At 41.7% G+C, this 22,913-nt stretch overlaps 1 protein-coding gene across 1 annotated transcript in view; it reads right to left on the reverse strand.

Moving 5' to 3' along the window:
- Nucleotides 1-22,380, reverse strand: part of FAM160B1 (family with sequence similarity 160 member B1) — a 40,147-nt gene extending 17,767 nt beyond the window's left edge. The window contains exons 1-11 of the mRNA XM_019555476.1: nucleotides 22,363-22,380; nucleotides 20,914-20,992; nucleotides 14,070-14,239; nucleotides 10,819-10,923; nucleotides 10,105-10,227; nucleotides 5,008-5,301; nucleotides 4,318-4,514; nucleotides 2,901-3,015; nucleotides 2,705-2,781; nucleotides 2,423-2,615; nucleotides 900-1,069 (exon numbers count right to left, since the gene is read on the reverse strand). Coding sequence (XP_019411021.1) covers nucleotides 900-1,069; nucleotides 2,423-2,615; nucleotides 2,705-2,781; nucleotides 2,901-3,015; nucleotides 4,318-4,514; nucleotides 5,008-5,301; nucleotides 10,105-10,227; nucleotides 10,819-10,923; nucleotides 14,070-14,239; nucleotides 20,914-20,992; nucleotides 22,363-22,380 — 1,541 coding nt within the window. The remainder of the gene's footprint in view (nucleotides 1-899; nucleotides 1,070-2,422; nucleotides 2,616-2,704; nucleotides 2,782-2,900; nucleotides 3,016-4,317; nucleotides 4,515-5,007; nucleotides 5,302-10,104; nucleotides 10,228-10,818; nucleotides 10,924-14,069; nucleotides 14,240-20,913; nucleotides 20,993-22,362) is intronic.
- Nucleotides 22,381-22,913: the final 533 nt, after the last annotated feature.

Genomic DNA, 22,913 nt, shown 5'->3' on the forward strand with positions numbered 1-22,913 from the left:
CGCCAGCAAACAAGTTCGCTGGGTCGCTCATCTCCCTGAAGAACATCTGTCCAAACTGCCTTGGACACTTTGTTTAAGAAAGCAGACAAGACTCCAGAAAAACCTGCAGCCGAGTTTCCTGAGAAGACTCCAGACAAGAACCCTTCAAAAGTCCAACCAGGAGCCTTTCAAAAAGTCCAGCAACATCACCTCAAAGAAGTCCTTCCAAATAAATATGATTGCTATTTACAATATAAATACATTAAAGTAGCTATATTAATCATCTATAATTGATCGAGTAGAAAATTCTGGGGTACGTCTGGTGAAAATAGGGTATCAGGCCTTGGTTCAGGAACCAATCCCCCATTTGTAACATTGTTTCTTATGAGAAAATTGGTTCCGAGTTGCAATGTATTGACTTAAGACATGGTTTTTCAGGAACCAATTGTGTCGTAAGTCTGAGGACTGCCTGTATACCACCTTTGAAGGGTGTTTGAAATGCTTAAACACTGAAGATTAAAGGACACTATGGTCCAGATTCAGCAAGATTCTTAGACATGGGGCTAACCTCCATTGATAAGTCCTACTGAAGCCAACGGGGCTACGTGAATTTAAAGTCTGGGATATATGCAAGTAACTTGCTAAATGCGGACCTTTGTGTATGTTACTATTTAAGGAAGAGGTTTTTGCTACTTGCTAGCCTCTTTTCCACCTGCTGTTGATCTAGTAAATTGTATCTTAAATATGGTTACAGACTGCAGTAGTTACTACAATGATGCTAACACAAAGGATAAATCATTTTTTCCTTCTCCTTCAGTGAACAAAAGCATTGATCATAAAGGAGTTTTACTCTGAAAGTAAAGAACTGAAAAGTGCTCGGCTGATGTAAAGTTTCTCACTCACAAAACAGGAAAACTTACACTGCTCCTGCTATCTGCCCATTCTCCACTATATCTTTGTCTTCCTGACAGGGTGGTTTATATTCCATGTAATTTCTTTCCTCTAAATTCCTTAGAACCAAGTTGTAAAGAATGTGTTCGTTGGGTTTTTGCAAAAGGTGCTCAAACATTCTTAAAGTCATGATGCTGATCTGCAACATAAAAATAAATTATTCACGTAAACCCACATAACACCTTTAAATTGCTATTCTCATCTTAATAAGAGTGGCTGTATTTACTAAGACTGGGATATTGCTGTTATTATTCATACGTATTACAAAAGGTGCCTATCAGGAGCAGAACATCATTGTGCAAGGTGCTGCATGCATGCAGATGTGGGGAAAGAATACAGTGGTCTGTGTATTAATTAAAACCTTCATTTTTATACAGCAGCAGATTGACACAGCTCTTTAAGACAGATGAACTGTGCCATATTCATGGTGCTCCTGCAAAAGCACTCACAAACTTAAGCTTCAATTCTATGAGCCACGGCAGACGCACACACTGGGTTCAGGGCCTAAAAGCAACAGGGAAGCAGTACAGGTATCACTCTGACTTGCTTTGTGATCTGAAATATTCAAACCAGGCACCTACACAAAAGGAGAATGATCTTCAACAGGACTGAAAGCTGACCTCCAGTGGGCTGCAGAGGGATTTCTGAGGTGCCTTTTCATGTCTGAAAAATCAGTTTATGTTGATGCCCTGGTTTATAGGTGTCTGCTAGTGCATTTAATAGCTAGGCAAAATGAGCATGTAAAGCACTGAGTGATGCATTGAAAAAGGAAAGGACAAAAGCATACAGTATTTAAACTTAGAGTGCAAGGGGTGACATAAGACAGAATACACAAATTCAGGAATGTGCAAGGAAGGAAAAATGGATTCTATAAGAATTTACCATATAAGCATTTCTTTTTGAAAAGGGTGACTGCAAGCTGTTCCATGGGGAGTCTCAGTGAAGTCAAATTATTTCAACAGATCTCTGAATGGAGTAGCTTGAAGGATTAGCACTTACTGTAACTCTAGCACTTTAGAGTCAGCATATCTACAGTGTGCACATTCTCAGTTCTATCTATTGACTTGAGCAACAAAAATAAGTTTTATTGTCCTTTAATGGCAGCCTGACAGAACCAGCATGGCAAAGAGAAAAGGGAATATGACATCATTAACAAAAATCTAAAATGAACTCCAAAGGAGGGACCAGATTTTGCAGCAACTTACATGAATGCAAGCCCCAAAAAGACATGGATACGTGTATGCAAATTAGGCAAAAAAAGCACTTTATTTGGTAGTGATGTGCTGGTCAGACAGAACAGTCCGACTTTCACTCTCTAGTGGAAGTTGTATAGGATGGGCAGTGAAAAAAATCTCCCCTGCCTCTCACTGGTAAAACTTAGCTAGATATTAACAACACAACTAAGCATGGAACTTCACAATGCCATTTCTGCAGTCACTGTTCAGACAACAACTGCACTGGAGATGCACACACTGACTTTGTGATTGCTCACCTCATCAGAAATATGATCACAGTGCTCAATTAACCTATGTCGCAATGGATGTCTATTGATGTCTGTCAGGGTTTCTGGCTCCCTGTGCTCTCCAAGTAGGAAGTAAACCATTTCTTGCAGCAAGACATCTGACGTGACTTGGCGGACAATACGATGTAAAAGTGCAGTTGATGTGAGGATCCCGATCTCTGAACTGAACAATAAGCTAAATGTTATTAAGATAAGGGATTCACTCTGAAAATGTCAACGTGACATGTTTTCCACATGGAAGAGGCCACTCACGTTTGCATCAGCTGAGGTTCTATGACACCAACAAAAAATCGTTCTCGCACGGCTCTTGCCATAGTGACAGCAGCAGTCTGAAACACAGGGTACAAAACACTAGCTTTCAAACTCAAAGGCTACAGAACAAGTGGAACAATGTCTTTTCTGAACTTAGTCTGGATTATCCATGTTTAGGCTAGAAAACATTTCAAACCTTTTGCGCTTCCTTAATGAGCTGATCACAATAGTCGAACCAGGAGAAAAAGGAAATGAGGGCTCTTTTCCCTGGAAATGCAGAAGCATCTTCTTTGTAGTTGTATGAATCCAAACTGGAGGACAAAGGGAAACGGACACATTTACTCTAGGTGCGTTAAACAAATAGTGGACCCAATACTGCTCACACTGAACACACTGGCAAAATTCCCTATCTCTTCTAATAGCACTGCGCAGAAAGAGACGAGGGATAACGGTTTTGCTCTTGGCCTCCCAATTATACTGGAGTGCTACCAAACCACTCTATTGACTTAAATGACATGTTCAAGTATACACAGTACGTTCACCCAAATAATTCTACTTCACAATACTTAGATTGATTTTAAAATCTATTAAAACATCAAGGACTATTGATCATCCCATTACACTAAATTTTCATTAAACTGACAAATTAATTCCTGTGGTGTGGTAAAGGAAATAATTCTTCTTTGTTGCATAGGAGAATTCCATGCAGCCAACCCCACACCTAGTAGCTGACCTAAAGGATCTCTTTAAGAAAAATACTGTATTTAGCCAAATATGAGATGACCCTTAACGTAAGAAAATCCCCCTCCCATATATAGAATTATATACTATATATTTATATAATTATATAATTATATTATTATTAGATTCTATATATGGACAATTTACAAATGTATTATAACAAATTCCAGGCACAGAATCTGATTATTGGAGGTTTGCCATGAAATTGTTTCTCTCCCATTACTACAGCACAGAAAATAAATCTGGGGGGAGGCAAGTGGCCCCCTTGCCCACTGTCTCCCCAACTTCTCTCCCCTGCAGCCCCACACCCCACCTGTCAGACCCTGCTTTCTCTAAGCATATGGAATTGAGGGGCAAATTTGAAAACACTGCCTTTGAAATAATCATGCCTGTAGTAATATATACTTAGTTCATCCAGAATTGATGCGTTTTACTGCTACTTTAGCACAGGAGCTCCATAATATACTTTTAAGCATAATATACTTAATATAAGCATAATATACTTAAAACATAAATATACTTTTAAGCAGCACTTTTGTATCTACTTATATATAGCACAAACTATGCATGCTATTAGTTCAAAGGCAGAAGACTCATGAATTATCATAGATTTTAACTGAAATCTAACCAAATGCAATGGGGTATGTGCTCTTAGGATGACCAACTGCCCATAAACTAGTAGCCGTCTCTCAAAAATAAGAAATGCACTGGATAGTCCAAGTCTTCAGAGTTCCATATAATATTCAAACTCTCACTGAACCTGCTTGTGTGTTTGCTTTACCTGTGCTAAATATCTAATCTAACCATAGAAACTTTGTTTCAGTGCATGATGCAAAGTCCTCACACATGAAAAAGAGAAACAACATACTTACCCCCAGTTAATTGCCTCTATTGTTTCAATATCTAAAGGATCTACCAATTGAGGCAGGGCTTTGTAGAGTGTGGCAAGCCTGTCTGTAAGCAATTCACATAAACAAGTGCTTTCCATCAAGCACCTGGCTGCTGCTGGCTCGGGCAAACTCACTAACAGCATGAGTCCTTCACATGCCTTCACTGCTATTCGACCATCCTGCACAGCAAACACAAGATAGTTAAACAAACCAAGAACAAAACTCTTTCAAAGCCAAACATCAGAAAAAAGTCTTCAAAAAACAGGTTGAATGCATTTCTTGATGTTTCTTGTTCAGAATGTGGAACAAATATTTCTATTGGATTTAAATCTTACCATTAAAAAACTTCTTTCTTGAAGAAGGTTTTTGACATGGTAATTGTAAACCTAAAATCTATACAGTTGCACATTAGATTAGGCTTAAACCAACCATCACCTCACAATTACAGGGAAGTCCAAAAAGTTTTATACTCCCTGCTATATTCGGTAAGTAATAGCAAGTCAAGTCTTTCCCAACTTTCCTTGACATTATCAGAAAGAATCTTTTACTTCAATATGAATTAGGGGAAAAGCTGACTGAGACACAAATCCTAAACTTATTTCTGAGGTTTTGCAACATCCCAAATGCTCTACTCATTTTCAGTCCCATTGAAAGGGAATGAAAACCACTCACCGGGCTTCTTGTGAGATTCAGCAAAGAATTCACTAAATTGTAGTCGTGGTTTGGACGAACAGCTGAGGCTTCAGGAGATGAAGTGACATTTAGTTCATCCAGACTGAATGATAGATCATCTGCCTGTTGAGGAAGGTCATCAGCTTTCTCTGTGTGCTCTGCTCTAGCAGTAGCAGATCTCTCTTCAGGTTGCACAGACTGTCCTCTGCCTGTTATCAAGGAATCTTGGCCTTTTAGCACCTCTTCTGAAATTACACTTGCTGATCCTCTGGAAGTCATTGCTTTTATCTTATTCTGAAAAGGACATTACTAGGTAAAATTTCTGTTGGTCTAAGAGCAGAAATTTACTAAAAAAAAGGGTTTCCACCCATAACATATGAAGCAGTTTTCTACAAGGCTGGATGCATTAGCCATACAGAACATTAAGAGTGGCAGGAGCATGTAACTGTTTAAAGCTAACACAGCTTGGTAGCCTGTCCAAACTTTATGTCAATCTGTTTTAAAGCATCTCTGTGCCATTTGCAAAGAGATGACTTTTTTTCCCCTCTTATCAAGCAGCTGAGGAGGAAAGTCATTTGATTTATCCCATCTCCGATATGAATTTATATTTACTCTAGGCAGTCCATTTTGACCCCAACACATTTGATGGAAAATGTGGCTTTTTTCAGGACAAGATCTCAATCCAACTCATCTCTGTGACTCTGCAAAAACCATTTCTAACTCCAGGCATGTCACAAACTGATTGTTTGCTCCTATAGGTTTGATTTCAAATGGAAGCACGGGAAAAAAGGACCTACAAGTTGCTCTCAATCGATGCTGTACTTTTACTGTCTCCTTCTAAATTTCATGAGAAAGGGAAGCTAAAATCCTTTACTGGGCACCTGGGACTATAAGACCATCATATAGAACTTTCTCAGGTGTTTGCCTACCCGCTTTGTCATCCTGAAAGAAGACAACCCTACTTCTCTGTTTCAAATAAGTGAAGACACACTAAGACCTGTGTGTTCTACAGAACCAAGGAGATTGGTTGCAAGGAGCCTCTTCTTCTGCCCTATGCATAAATGTGTAATACTGCTTTATACTCGTAAATTAAGACTTTACCACAAGACAGACCATAATAAAAGACTATAAATCCAAAGGGTTTCCTTCATCTATAATAAAGTCCTGATTATTACAAACAAGTCTGAAGTATTACCAAGTTTAAAGAGCTAGCAGATCAGTTAATAGTTTTTACTACATACAAAACCAGCAGGTCCTAACTACATGGGAGTCAGATGCCAACTACAGAAATGCTCTGAACACCTGCCCAACTGATGTGCATTCTTTGTGAAGAGATTATAGTGAATGAAACGATGTAGTAATACAGAGGAAAAGCAACCCAGGTTTGCCAATATCAGAATTAATCTAGTACATGGTACAAGAAGTACGAATTTGGGATACACTGTACAGCAGTGCTACATACAATCTAGTACAGAAGAATTAATTTGGGATCCACTGGAAAAATTATGGTTTTAGCATACACAAAAAATGGTCTTTTCTCCAGGAAGGGCTTTTCTATACTGCCAATAGCATAAGGACACAAAGTGATCAGTGTACAAAGCCAAATATTTTATATCAACTATTTTTAGCAATGAAATTACTTGTTCTTAGAGTATCTCTCATGTTGTCTATAAATGGAAAGTGCCTTTATCATACATGAACTATGACCCCTGTATGAGAAGGCAAAAGGCCCCAAAGATATAAGCACCCCTTTCAGTTTGAAGACGGCTCACCACATATTTTTCTAGCAGGTAATAGACAGCATACTACACGTCAGACACGTATATAAGTTGCATTTGGTTAGTCATGCAGTTCTGCAGGTGAGCTGCTCACCTGCTTCCTGTAAGAGTGCAGGACAGGATCTTGAATGACCTAATAGAAAAGGTGTCATACAATATATGTTTAATGCTTTCTAATCATACTATTCCTCTAAGTGAGCAGAAAACACAGTGAGGAACAGGCAACTTAAAAACACAGTGATCCATTTTCTTCACATATAACATCAGAAAGCCAGATTCTGCTGCAGCTCATACAACTCCACCCTACGAAAGTTAAAACTAATTTAATAACATGTTGTGAAAAAGCTGTGGCATCAAAGCTTAGTGAGACAGTCAGCTCAAAATATGGCTGGGATCAAAAATAAATGCATTGTCAGCTTGTAATATCCAAAATTCACCCCCAACCATTTAGTCAGCTCAGCCCTAAAATGACACAGCAGAAATCAAAATATCAAGAGGATGAAGTGGAATCCATCAGTAGCTGCAATATCTTCTCTAGCAGGAGATTACCAAAATGGGGACTATTTAGAAAGGGCTGAAGACAGACAGGATATGAAAAAAAGGTGTATAAAATAATAACTCGGATAAGAAGATAAATCATGCATTCCTGTTTATCCATTTTCTTGATGCAAAAAAGCTAGGGGAAACATAATTAAATGAGAGAAATGTAAAAACAAGGAACAGAAGCTCTTTTTAAACAACACACAATTAGCCTTTCGAACTGGCTGTCATTACAACCTAGAGGCTGAGACTTGAGTAGGTTTCAAAAAGTATTTTCGTGAAGTCTTATCAATTGCCGTCTACCTAAATTGGTTTAATTTTCCCAAGAGATGCAGATGTGCCATGAGGCTCCCAGCTAAAATAGAAGAAAGGTTTTGTAACAAAGTACGTCAGCTAAAGTAGTGAACAGCAAACTACTGAAAACAAAATCAAATGCGTGACTACCTTTTTCATATGTACAGGTCTATAAAATATAGTACAAGCACAGTAAGAAGCTTCCAAGAGGAGGGTACGTTTATATCTATATATAAGCACGCAGGTACAGAAGTGTAGATGAAGAATGTGATACCAAAGTTTCAGCTACAAATACTGTCTGTGTTAATGGGATTTGCAAGAAAAACGCCAAGCAGAAAGTTTACTCTCTCAGGTCTTTCAAGGTGAGCTAGATATCAAGTCACAACATAAGGATACTGAAATTCCTTGAAGCATGACTGGTAGACCCAACAGTGTGCATTTCAAGAAAGGTCTGTTTCTTGAATAGGGACATGTAAAATGCTCTATAAAGTAATGTCTTTCCTGAAATTGGTAAAGAGTTCTGCTTCCGGCCACTATTTAGAAGTATCATTTCAAGGATTACAGAGCTTCCAGTCACCTCTTTAAGCTAAGACGCAACTCTAACACAAAACTCAGTGAAGCTAAAATTCTCTTGGCAATTCAGTATCATCCTGCTTTTTAAATCTGCCACATCCTGCTTTTTAAATCTGCCACATGCTGAAGCTTCTCATGCTGATATTCTGAAAGTCAAGCAGCATAATCACATTTGATAAATTGTTTTGCTTCTTATGAGTCTCAGATTTTATTTCAGTGAGATTATTAGCATAGCAATCACCGAGTGTCTTATTTTCTCTATTCTGATTAGGCTGAGAAGAATTAGCAAAGCCATATCTAAGGAAACCCTACTCCCATGTGACCACACAATTGATCCGATTACCAGCAAGCATCTATTTAATTTGTCTCTGTTGCACATTTGAGTCATTCTAAGACAGTGTTTCAGCAATCACAAAAAACTATTTTGTGTGCAATGATCATTTATTGGACCACATCACTTCTCTACCTAGTCGTAAATGATAGGTGCCTTGGACAAGGCCACCATCAGTGTTTCTTGCTGCTGTGTCATTTCCCACTTTGTCACAGACTTACAGCTTGGGCAGCCAGTCTGCTGTTGGTTTCTAAAACTCCTTCATAGTAAGCCCCATACTATGTCATGTCTCCAGCTCTTGCCATCTCCAGCTGGTGACCAGCTTTGCCTGCAGCTCCATGATTTCAGCATGAATCTTCTGAATCTGATCTTCTTATTTGGACTTCCATTTTGGTCTATATCTTGTCAGCAGTTTCCCCCTCCCCCTGCTTTAACCATTATGCTCGCCCAAACCTTGGTTGCGATGCGGATCATATGATTTTTCCCAACCATGTTTAAGTTTTCCCATTTTAGCCTGCTGGAATATTCTCCAAGTAACATCCCTCCAGGCTGGCTTCTGAATGCTGCCAGGATTTCAGCAATTCTAGCATTGTAATAGAAGCAACACCTGTACTGACTGTACAGCTTCTACAGGTCTGGTGACCTGAGACAGCTATCTGGGTAACTTCTATAGAAAGCTGTAATACGCAACTTTAAACCTGAATCCCCTTATTATTTGAGGTCTGAACAGTAATAACTACACTGGAGATGAAAGCATAAAATTATTGTTTGGGGGTGAAAAATAGAAAATGAATCCTTTTTTGGGAAAGCCTATGAAATATTCCTTGCACACATTATATATCTTTACATATGTTATATCTAATGCTTCTTGTGACAAAATAGTAAACACCAGATCAAATAAACATGAGGATTTTTTAAATGGAGGCTACATTCTGTAATCTATGCTTTTATTTATTCCGTCCAGATAAGAGCAGGAATTCAACTTACAAATTATTTCTACTCACACTCTCATGTATACCAATGTTATATATTAAGTTACAGGGACAGACTGTAGAAACTCGTCTTCTTTTCAGCTAGAAAACAATGCCACGTTGGAGACTGTAAGTCAGCAATTTTGTAGTTAATGCTTCAAACCATGTCTCACAACCAAGTAAGGGTTCAATCCTGCAAGGCATTCAGCACCTTGCAAGATGTACTCAATGCCATACGGGACCTGTTCCTTGGTCTCAACTAGCCTGAGAGGAAAAACAAGGCAAATGCCCAAGTTCATTCCTGAAGGCAGGAGTCCCCCGTCACATTGTTACTTTGCCACTGGACTCTTTTTATTTACTTACATATTTTAATTTGTGGCCTGTAAAGGTTGTGCTCTACAGAGATTTAAGCTGGAAAAGTTGTGAGTTCTGAATGAAATTGTGGCAAAAAAGAATGGAACTACTCAAGCCTCTACAAGCAAAAATAAAGAAAACTCTCTTGCTTATTTCAGGATAGGATACAGTAAGTATCTCCATTTCATAGGAAGCTTTTGTCTCTAGTATACTTGTTTTTAAATGTACCTGCAAACTAGGGATTTGACCTACTCACCTCAAGGAAGAAGTTGACCAGGTATGGATCCTGTTTCAGCTTTGCACATACTATGCAGAGAAACTGAATTTCTTCATTTTCTGTTGGTGTTGCTAAAACTTCACCACAAAGCCGGATTAATTTCTGTCAAAGAATGAAAAGGGAGGATTAAAAAAATGGACACATGTATGGACACATAGCCTCCATGCAGCATCTGCTCCCCCCACCTGCCCTTCTCTCTCTCCCGTTTACCTTTGCTCTGCACCAGCAGGCTCCATTCATGCTGCAGCCTCGGGCACCGAGCATAGCTCCATAGCAGTGGTGAGCAGTAAGCATGACTAGGGCCAGGGCCAGGCTGGAGCTGTGCTCAGTGCCCCAGGATAGAATGGGGATGAAGACTGCTGGTGTGGAGCAGGCTTGGGAGGAAAGCAGGGAGCAGAGGTGGCAGGGAGACAGCCACAAGCTCTCTGACCTCCCCACATCACCTGCCTCCCCTCCTGCAGCGGTGGTAGGGATGAATTAAAGATGACTCTCCAATAATTAGATTCTACTCGTGAAAAATTATAACAAATTTATACATTTTCCGTGTATAAATTATAACTACTGGGGGGGCATCTTAAATTTAGGGTCATCTTAGATTCAAGTAGATATGACAGTTAAAATGGTTATTATGTTTAAGTTTAAAAAAAAAAGTCACATGAGAGATGAAGTATATATTTCTGATGTGCACAGTACCTGCACTGGTCTATGTACGTTTATATGTGGGAGAAGAGGTTGTCGTATTCTCCCTAGAAGTTTTGTATAGAAAGCCAGAACTTGCTGTTTCATTCCTGGAGGACACTACAGCACAAGAGAAATACAATGAACATGAAATAAAAACAACGCATCAACTGATCTGAACAAAAGTTCACATTAAATTTGAATATTTTTAACCAAATTACTTGAATAAATTCACCATAAATGAACCAGTTATTTTTAACATTGTTGTGCAAAACCAATGGAAAATATCACCTCTAAGTCTAAATATTTTCTGTTGTGAACATAGACATTTTCAGTCGTCTGTACTGTGGCAAGTCAATGTCCAAATTAAGTGGGACAGGTATACTAGCTTTGATGGAGTTGCCCTAGCTTCTGATTAGTCTATTGTTTTCACAAAACTTGGCAGCGTGATATCCTAGGGCTTACATCAATCGCTTTCAGTTACATAACAGAACATGGGGAGTGGGTTTTAGGGAAATTTAGGCTGATGCCACCATGGAAGGCAACCTTTTTGGCACGTATGCCATAAATTAGCTCTGCGCCCTCCCCAAGTGCCCACCCCCATCCCTTTCCCCTACCCAACCTGCTTTGCTTTCTTCTCCCTGCGCTGTCTCCTCCCATATGTCCCACTCCATCCTCTGCTCTGGACTGGTTTATTTCCCAGTCAGTCCCAGCTGGCCAGGCTTCCTGTTCTCCGCCCCCGGGTACTGCTAATCTCCCCTCCCCTTTTGCTACTGTGTTTGGTAGCCAGCTGTTTATAAACTGGGCTCTGCAAGTGTGAGTCCAGAGCCCAGTGTCAGTCATCTCACCTCAGGAGGTTTCTGTTCTCACCTGCAGCAAAAAGCTGGACCTCTATCACTCTGGCTGCTCTGGCTGGGTTTGCTTCTGCTGCTGGTGATACCACCCCCCTTCAGGCTACAAAAGTTCTGGCTGTAAAGGGGCTTTGCTGATTTTTATTTCTTGGCCCTATTTTCCATGTAACAGGGTTACAGTTCCCTGTTACACGACCCCTACTTATATGAAGCTCATCTAAGGGTCTACCTAAACTGTAAGGTTAGTTTTAAGCTCTGTTCACATGACTGGAAACTAATTAATTTGTACAGTAATCTCAATAAATGTTTGTAATTTGCCCTAGGGCAAAGGTGTCAAACACATCTGGCCCTGTGGGGGTACAAGACTGGTTCAGAGGCTGGATGAATGATATGGGGGCCTGCCCCACTAAATGAATCATGCTCATGGACTGTCCTCCCCCCAGTGCTGGATCCAGCACACGCAACGCTTGTTTCAGGACACGGCGGGAAGAGGCCCAGCATCCTAGATGCATGGCAGTGGCTGCAGTAAAGCTGCTGTGCTGGGCTTCTTCCCATGGTGCTGCTAGGTTTCCAGCACTGTTGCTCTCACCCAGGTGCTTTGACACTGCTGACCAAAGCAAACATTCATAGTGCCCAGACTAACATATCCACTAATCTGAGTTGGCTGGTAAACAATTAGTCAAAAGGCCCCTGGTGGAGATGCACCCTAATGGTGGAACAAAAGAATAAGGCTAAATCAGAGGTTAGTAACCTATGGCCATGGAGCCATTTGATCCAGCCTGCAAGTGCAGGACTTCAGCAGTATTCAGCAGTGGGGGCTTTGGCAGCAGTCACTCTTCCCATGCCGCTGCAAGGAAAATGCCACCCATGGCTGGGGCTTGGCATCCACACTTCCACCTCTGACCCAAACTGCATCATTCTATCCTGTAGCCTATAAAAGTTTGCTGGCCAATGACCTAAATCTTTATCACGAAGTGAATTATTCTTTAATTGGAGTCACCTGTGACATCCTACATGCAATTCATGAGCGATGAAGTCTAAATGAAATGCTGTATAGGAACCATTTGTGCAGGCCTACTCTTTTAAGTGTCATGACTTCCCTCAACTCTTAGAAGCATCTTGCCAGCTATGAAGTTTGCACATCTCAACTGCATTACATTTTTCTCACAGATTGTGTTGCTCTGCTGTCCCAACCATATGTCTGAGCTAATGAATCTGCCCATTAAGGCATCCATTATGGCACTTCATTAGCCAAGACGCAGGACAGTCCAGTAATAGAGATATGGGTAAAAGTGATTTCAGAAGGAAGACACTGCAGTATTCTGGGATCGGACAGCTAGTACATACTCTAAATGTACATAAAACTTAAGCAGACAAAGCAAAGAATATGTGTGAATTTGTGTAAGGTGCAAGACTGACAAGCACAGCTCTCCATTTCCCCAGAACAGGCCACGGGACTGCAGCGGTGCCTAACTAATGCACTTGCACTGTGACATGAGCATAACACTACTAGTTAATTTCATCATCTGTTCACTTCTTGGCTTTTCCGCTGACAAGACAATCAAGGAGAATGTCAACAGAGGGGTAGTGGTTTTTGTGGACAGCTGGTACTGGGAAGTACACGGAGACTACTAAACCTATTTCATGTTAAGTCACAAAGGAACCACAAAAAGGTTATTGTTACTGACCTGGGCTGGATTCATACTAGTGCTCCAGATATATAAAAGTTCACTACTGACAAATTTAATTATTGTTGATGCAAGGTTCTTCCTACACGTAACAAGTGTTAATTAATGCAATCTTCATCTAACTACAAATCTGGAACCATCAGTTCTTTACGCTTAAAAATAATTGGCCTCTTGCAAACCTAAATTATGGGAAGCTGAAAAGGCAGTGTCAAATATATTGAGCTGTATGGCCATGCGCAACACAGCATAGTTCTAGACACCTGCCAGTTGAGCATACAGCAAAAGTGACTTTGTATCTTCCCACTCCCAATTGCTGGGGATGTTAAACCAGCCTGACATGTATTATAGTAGATTCGGGACCAGATTCTCTCATGTCAAAATTCCAAGCTAGAGCAACTTGCATTTTAGCTCTATACCTAACACAGGAGCAGGGAGAATGCAGCTTGGGAAACTCTGAGCCCCTAAGCAACTTAACATCCCTTTTGTACCACTGGAGTTGAGAAAACAAGAAGACTTGAGAACCCCAAACACCTAGCTCAAATTTCTCTCTGTTCTTTTAGACTATCTAAAGACCAAAGTGCAAGGATTTCATAGTGCCTCAAAGTCCCATCTTGCCAGAAGCTGAGCATCCTCAACACTTACTAAATTCATGAACGACAAACATGTTAAGTGCCTTGAAGCATCACTTCCTACAAATGTGAAGTTTCATTGTTAGAGGAGAACTTACATCGGCTTTGCCTAGAGTATACAATGTCTCTAAGATCTTGTGATGTAGCAAATACTCCATACAAGGCCCTGTCTCTCCCGATTCCCTCTCATTTTCTTCTTGAACTAGGATATCCAACATCTGCTCCAGATGAGAAGGAATGTTGGTGTCAGTAACAGGAGCTTTGTCATCTAAATAAAACAAACAGAGAAAAAAATGACAAAAAGAGAATGTTTACTTTCCTTCAAGTTCTGTTATAAAATTCTGCTTAAGAAATGACCACTGTGTTATTCAAAATTATCTTAAAGAATATTAGGAGAAAATTTGTTAGAGCATGTATTCATTTATTACCTAGTTTCTTCCTATGTACCAACACATTCAGCCTAAATTTTCAGTATGGACTAGAGATCCTGGTGCTCAACCTGAAAGACCTTAAAGGCTCTCAGTTTTCCAGAAGTGTTACCAACCTACCACCTGAAAAATTGGACCCTTGGAAGTGGACCCTTAAACTGGTCTCCCCGTTGGTTCTGAAAATGTGGACAGCTGTACACATTATGTATTGGTTTAATCTTAATGTGAAATGCACATTTTGAGACATTATTCACATGATCAGAGAGATGGGGAGAAAGAGACTGGAGTTTGTGGACAGTAATAAAAGACAGGAATTGAACCCTGCTCTTCTAGGTCCCAGAATAGCATCTACCTCACTTTTACCATTCAGCCTCAGTTTTAACAGCATAGATCACACCTTTTATCTAGCTCATCTACTGCAGCTCCCTGCTGTGCTGTCCCTTCACACAATAGCTTGGAATCTGTGGACATCAGTGAAGATTAGCTTCAACCGTCACAAGGGAGATAGAGAAGCTATTTATATTTTTATTGCACAAATAATGTAAATACAGGTCATTTTAAAGAGGGTCTTGGGCAGGGTTCTTATCTTCTCTTTATTAAAACACTGTAGTGTTTTATTTAAATTTTACCCATCAACTCTGTAATGGAAAAGGGCAAGTTTCCAATCAATTACATGGAAATCCATGGAGTTACTCTTAATTTACACCAACATAACTGGGAGATGGCATTAACCCAAGGTACTGTTCAGCACAGTCTTATCTCTAGGAATCTAGAAACAACACTTCCTGAGCCAGATTCTGATTGGACAAATAACAGTCAAATTAGTCATTTGTTCTTATGCAACAACCTAAATATAACTTCCTTGAATACAGAGAGAAACAAGGTCACAGTAGACAACAGCCACATCAGAGCAGTTTCAAAACTTTTCACATAGGCATCAGTTATCTTACACTAATTTGGTGAAACTGGATCTTCTGGGACCTAATGCTGTTTCCACTAGAGTCATGGTAAAATTCCTATTAGGGTCAAAGGCAATATATGCCTAACCCCATAACTCTGAAGATCCTTTAGGACAGCATTTCTCAACCTGTAAGTCACGACCCAAAAATGGGTTGCAAGAATATATGAAAGGGTCATAGAACAACTTTAAATATGGATTGAACAAACTTTACAAATGAATTCTCTTTTAAAGGAGAAAAGTGTGGGAAACTGGCTTTTTCTTTGCAGGCTGAAAGAGTTCCAGCCTGCAAGGGGCTGCTTATGCCCCACCCCCATGCCCACACCCCTCTGTCCCATACTGTGGGGCTGGGGCTTAGGGGCAAGGTGCAGTGGGTCAGGAGTGAGGGGCACTGAGTCAGGACTGGCAATCTATGTTTACAAATGGGTTCTGGTACAAAAAAGGTTGAGAACTGCTGCTTCAGGAAGTTTTTCTTTTTTGGGGTAAGCTGGTGGTAAAGGAGAGGTAACAGGGAGAAAAGAAAGATTTTTGCAAATAAGTCTTTAGCATACTTCAATACCCATGTATCATCTTGTCTTCACTCTAGGAGGCCCCACAAAGTATGACTAAACCTGGCAATCTGAACAAAAGGGTCAGGTTTTCAGCCCTTAGGAGGTAAATATTGATTTAAACAAGAAAACAAAAGTCCTGAAGGCTTTGAAGATGAGAATATGAGATTCATTAGCCACTCCAATAAATATGCAGATGTAATACAGTGAATAAGGGAGGGTAATATTTGTCTTTCAGAACATTAGACTGGAATCAGTGATTAGAATGGTAATTATTTATGTATTTGTTCTAAGAAATCATGGGACTACTGGAAATGTGATTAACAGAGCCATAATTCACCTGAATATCCAGCTTTTAAATTAAAATGAAAAGAGCACAGTGGAGCATCTACATCTTTTACAAAATATGGTTCAGTCTGGTCAGGCAGCAACCAGAGCTGCAATTTAAAAATCCCATTACTAGAGAGAAATTATGTTGAAATGAAAAAAAAAAACCCTACCAAAACAGAAAGGTGCCAAATACTGAACAGTGCATGGACTGACTTAGGCTGTTAAGGTATTTGGCAAAACCTGAGAAAGAAAAGAAAATATACCAGGTACCAGAAGGATTTTTATCAGGGAAGATTACATTTTTTCAGATGTGTGTTATGACTGTACTGAACAGGTGAGACCAGAAATTAGGTCTGATATAAAAATGTAGTTTTCTCAGTATACTGCCTATTTTTTGTTGTTATTCACTCTTTGGCCATGAAAAGGCACTGAATTTTCAAGTAGGAGGATTGCCATTACCCTGGTAGAAACAAGTACTCATTCAATCCCTCCTGGAAGAAACATGGCCCCAGAAGATCTGGGTGTCAAGTTGGAAGATTTCCTTTACAAGAAAACTCTCCACAAGAATGAATGCTTGTACACTCCGCTCCCGGTCTGGTCTGGTCTGGTCTGGTCTGGTCTGGTCTGGTCTGGTCGGGAAGCAATGGGGCAATGCTCCCTGCCTCTTCCCAGCATGGAGACTGCCTCCTTTGGGGGCTTTGCCCTACTGCCTCCCTCCCCTCCCAGACCAGTCCACTGCTACTCCCTGCCTCTCTCAAACCAGGCACTGCAGCTGGGTAGTGGGAATGGCAATGGCAAGGCTGGGAACTAGGCTCTCGCCAAGCCTACTTCCTCACACCTCTGGCTTCACGTTGCACCTGGGCAGTGATTTAAATGCCAGTGTGGGTAGGAGATGGGTTCTCCCTTCCCCAGGTCCTGGCCTCGTGGGCTTTAAATTGCGCTGCCCAGGGTAATGGGCAATGCTCTCCATGTTTCCCCAAACCAAGAACTGGTCTGAGGAAAAGGCTGGGAGTTCCACCCCACTGCTCCAGCCCCTTCCTGGACCAGCTTATGGGTAGAGAGTGGGGTGGTAGAGAAAGACTCCCAGGAGTCCTCAGTCTGGAGAAGTGGGGGGAGCTTTTCCCCTGCCACTCTACTCCCCCTTGGGACTGGGAGGAATGGAGTAGCCAGCACCCCCTAAGCCTTCCCCAGGCTGCGAACATCCCATCCCGTGAGAAGCAGGGGGTGGGGATCGTTGCAGGCTGAATGCCTATACTGCTCCCTTTCCTAGAAACTTTTCTAGTAGTGGAAATTTCTCCTGCTCATGGCCTTTGTCTACCAAAGTGATTTGCCAACAGTGGATTACAGGTAAAGACCTGTCCTTGGACCATAACCTTGTCATGGTGAAGAGGCTTGTGTATTCCAATGACCCTCAGAGTTAAGTTGTCTGGAGTCTTGTACTCCTGGTAGGGTGTCCCCTGGTGAACAGATCTGAAGTGAGGTCCCAGACTAAGCATGGTCCAAACTCCTAAAGACCCCAACAGTGGAAGAGGCGTACTTGAGGACCTGCTGTTTCTCTGTGGATGTGAAGGCAGATGAGGGCTACAGCAGGATAGAGGTCTCCAGTTGTCTTGGATGTCTTTGCCACTGGGTTCAGCGCTCCCTCCTATCAAACTTGTGTAGATGTCGCTTGCGCACCAGCCTCCTCACTTTAAAAGATGTTATGTGCAGGCCTCTGCCAAGGATGTTAACATCTCCCACAAACCAAGTTTTATGGTGATGGATGAGTCATGGTGGGGGCATGAACAGTGATTTCTGAGACTCCCTAGTCACAAATCTGCACATTTGCAGTCATGTGATGGTCATTTTGCACTTACTGAGACAGAAGTACAATTGGCCAGCTGCGGCCACGACTAAGCAGTCCTCTTTAGGATCCCCTCTGCTCATCCTGAATGGGGAAGGGACTAGAAAAGGTGCCCTAAATATAGACCGTCTCAAACCCCCCTGGCTGGATTGTCACTTCCAGTGGGATCATTCTACTTGCAGCCAAAACCAGCAAAATAAAGTACTGAAGTTCACCAGATGTAATGTCTGCACTCTCATGGACCTCCTGAATAGCGAGTGTCCTGAAAGAAGAACCACAAGCTAGAGATCTTACAAGACATGACATCGATACTGCTGCCCTAAGCAAGACCCACTGGGCAGATAAAGGCCAGTTGAAAGGAGGTGGCTACACCTTTTTTTAGAAAGTCATCTGAAGAGAGGCATTCATGGGGTTGGCTTTGCCATCCAGAACAAGATTGTCAGCCAGCTTTCAGAACTCCCTATGGGCATTAACATACGTCTTATGGCTCTCTGCCTCAAGCTCAATAACAACCAATATGCTACAATCATCAGTGCATACACCCCCGCACTTGACAATGAAGAGGTCAACATGGAACAGTTCTACTGCACTCTTGAAACAGTCCTGAATGCCACTGCCAAAGAAGACAAGCTCATCCTCATGGGTGACTTCAACGCAAGAGTTGGGTAACACTCCAAACTCTGGAGTGGCACCATTGGGAAAGAGGGAGTGGGGAAAGTCACTCCTCCTCCTCAGCAAATGTTCAGAGCATGACTTGCTCATCACGAATACCAACTTAAGACAGTGTGACAAATATAATAAACATCCACGCTCCAACCACTGGCACCTTCTTGACTATATTGTCAGAACCTGTGCTCATACTGATGTCCATATCACCTGAGTCCTGACAGGCGCAGATGACTGCTGGAAGGACCACTGTTTAGAAAGATCAATCATGGACATGCAGCATACACCACAACGACATAAACCAACCAAAAGGAATGTGGAAGAGATTTAACATCAAGATACTCCAAGACCAAGTTAGATGCGAGGCTCTTCAGCAACACCTTACAGAGAGGCTCTCTGACCTACCTGATGACATGGACATCTAGGCATAATGGCAGGAGCTTAAAAACATTATTCAAAAGGCATATGCTGAATCAATTGGATACTGCACTTACCATCATCAACATTGATTTCACAAGAACAATGAGAAAATCCTAGCACTTACCCATCAAAAGTGACTCTCATTCTGTAGTTGGCAAAATGAACCCTTCAACCAGCAAAAACGAGAGACTTACCACTGGCTCAAAACTGCAGTTCAGAGGAGACTATGGGACATCACAAACCAGAGATGTCAAGTGAAGGCCAGAAAAATTCAAAGTTTTAGTGATCAATATGACATGAGAAGCTTCTTCCAAGCAATAAAAGCCATCCACGGGCGATATGTCAATGGCCCAACTCCCTTGCGATCTCAGGACAGCTTCCACTCTTCTCATGGACCATGTTATCTATCAAGCAACACTGGAAGGAGTACTTCAAGACTCTACTCAACCATGAATCTGAGGTCTCAGCTGCCATGATGGAAGCCATCCCTCAACACTCAGTAACAGAACCTCTTGCTGATCCTCCACCCTTCAAAGACATCTGGATTGCCACCACTCAGACCAAGAACAATAAGGTGCCAGGCCCACACAGCACCCCTGAAGAGGACTTCAAAGCTGATGGAACAGCACTAGTGCAAATATTTCACCAACTTCTCATCAAAATATGAATTAACATGGAAGTTCCATCTGACTTAAACAACACCAACTTTGTAGCCATCTTCAAGAAATGGAACAAGTCAGTGCGCAGGAATTACAGAAGCACTGCCATCGTCTCCTCTGCCAGGAAGATTCTTACTTGCATCCTTCTGAATCACCTCCTCCCCCTTGCTGAAGATGTCCTTCCAGAAATCCACTGTGGCTTTAGACCATTGCTGTGTCTTTGCTGACTGTAATCAATAGATGGAAGCTAAGATCCTGGTGTACAATGTAATGGTTATCCCCGTGCTCCTCTACGTGTGTGAGATGTGGCTGACATATCAAAGCTATCTTAAGGACCTGGAATGGTTCCATCGGCGGTGTCTTAGAAAGATCCTGTCTTACATAGAAAGATCACTGCACCAATGCCAGCATCCTTTTTGCAGCTAATGTAACCAGCATTGAGGCAAAGATCATGAAACATCAACTCCACTGGGCTGGGCGCTGCATGCAGGTGGCTGACACTTGTCTCCTGAAGCAAGTCCTTTTCTCTCAACTTACACATGGTAAGAGAACCCACAAAGGACACAGAAAGCACTACAAGGACACCCTAAAAGCATATCTTAAGAAAGGTGGTATCAACCCTACACATTGGGAAGTGCTGGCTGGTAACAGGTCTTAATGGCACTGCACCATACATCAAGCCACAGCCCCCTTTGAAGAGAATCGTCTTGCTCAGAAAGCCAATAAACGGCAGAGGGGGAAGAAAAGCACACAACATCCTGGCCAACAGTTGTGCCCCACCTCCCACTCCCCCCAACACTTCCCTGCTCCTTGTCATGTCTGCGAACAAACTTGCAGAGCATGGTTGGACTCTTCAGCCACCTTAAAACTCACCAGTAATACCCCCCTGGTAGACATCATCCTCGTATCGAGGGCTAGCTGATGAAATGACAGGTAAAGGACATTTGAAAAAAAATTATTTACTGTTATTTTGACAAGAGTAAGAAAAACTCACTTAATTGGGAAATACAGAAAGGTTTTTAGATCTTCACTTTTCAGTATTCTAATTACCCTCCTGCCATAGTAAAGATGCAAAAATGGATTCTTTTACCTGTAGTTTCTATGTAGTAATGGGTAATTGCTTTCCAGTGGTAAACAAAATCTTCTTGTAATGGAAGAGAAGGCGCAAGCTAGAGAAATAGAAAAAAAACAACTGGTTAGAAATGATAAAAATACACTTCCTGTATGAGTGAACTGGAGTAATAGCTCTAGGAGACTAGTGCTACAGAATACAATCTTTTCCCATATTGTTATGCATTTAAAATTATTCAGAGAAAACCACATCTTACAGACAGAATGTCCTGCAGCTACTTCTATACCCACTTGTAACCACACAATTAAACCAGCAATTAAAGCAATTGCATATGTAGGAGAGTACTTTTCATTTCTTTTAGGGGTGCACCGATAAAGACTTTTTTGGCCAATACCAATGGCAGATTATTAACCAGCCATATTGGCCAGCGCTGAACCGATGGCCGATATGGAGCTTGCAGTCTGAAGAGCAGCATCCGGCCAGTAAATCTGTGAGGGGGAAGAGGCAAGGAAAAAAGAAAACAAGCTAAACTCCTTTCACCCTTTCCCTTTAGTTCTCTTCCACATAAAGCACAAACTGCAGCACTACTTCACTCAGTTCTTGCCCAGATAGTCTTCCCTGCTAACTGTTGGGACCCATGGTTCCTAAAGCAGGTCCTAGTTTTATACATCAGTGCAGAGCAACACCCCCTCATAAAAGTTGATACATTAGCTCCTTCTCTGAATTTCCAGATACTTTTATAAGCTTCTTGGCTTTGCAATGAAGAGTCTGGCCACTTGCGGTGGCAACTGGAAACAAGGGGATCAAGGGCTACATGGCTGTTAGGCTGTCTGTGCATCATGTGTAAATGCTATATAACATTTAGGGTTCACAAACCACATATCATAATAGAAAAGATGTAGAACCACTCACAACTGGAATAGAACATCCCTCAACAAAAATTTCACGACTTCCACATACTGTTATTGGGCTCTACTTCCTACACATCTTTCTAAGGAAAGAATACCAGAATAATTCACCCAGCACATTGCTGACAAAGACATCCAAATTCTTCTAGGGCAGGCTGCACAATCACTCAATAGAATGCAGCACAACAGCAAGAAAGGAGAGGACCTTTTTAAAATGATTCCCAAATATATCTAGTTATATTTGTTAGACATGTGAAAGGCTGAATCAAGTGTCTGTGTTTGAAAGGCCTGTGTTAAGAGTTTGTGTGTTTTTAGTGTCTACATATTTCAGACTCGAGGTGCAAACCCTGCTAGGCTGGTGGGGGCCAACTTTTTGGCAGGGGTGCCAGAAATTAGCTCCACATCCTCCCCAAGAGCCACTCTGATCACCTTCCTGATCTACTGTTCTTCTGCCCCCTTCCCCATGCTCCCTGCTGATCTGTTGCTCTGCTTTCTGCTCCTTGCCCTATCTGCCACTGTACTGCTTTCCCCCCTCCCTGATCTGCTGCACCTCACATACACCGGCTGCCTCTGCCATGTTTCTAAAAGGGGTCCTAAGGGCCCCTTCCACACACGCAGGGTGTGATGGGAGCTGATGCACGATCCACATAATCATGCTTCCTGCCTGCTGTGCATGATTAGGAAGCATAATTGTGCATCAGATCCCATCATACTTTATTGCTGGCGCAGGGGAGCCCAGGACCACGATACTGGGCTCCTCCTGCACTGGCAAGTACAGAATTATAGAAATACAGAAAGTTAGTGCTGGAAGGGACCTCAGGAAGTCATCTAGTTCAATCCCCTGCTGACATACCTGTAGAAACTCTTCTTGTTACCTTTTACAGCCTTGCTAGCTGCAACTCCAATTGTGCTTTGGCCTTCCTGCTTTCATCCCTGTATACCTGAGCAATACACTTACATTCCTCCTTAGTTGTTTGCCCACGTTACCACTTCTCATATGCTTCCTTTATGTGTTTTATCACACTGAAGACTTCCCTGCTAAGCAACACTGGTCTTCTGCCTGCTAGTCTCCCTGCGCACTGGGACGGTTCACTTTTCTGCCCTCAGTAA

Source organism: Crocodylus porosus, unplaced genomic scaffold (assembly GCF_001723895.1).
Source record: "Crocodylus porosus isolate Cpor-Errol unplaced genomic scaffold, CroPor_comp1, whole genome shotgun sequence".
Classification (NCBI taxonomy): Eukaryota; Metazoa; Chordata; order Crocodylia; family Crocodylidae; genus Crocodylus; species Crocodylus porosus.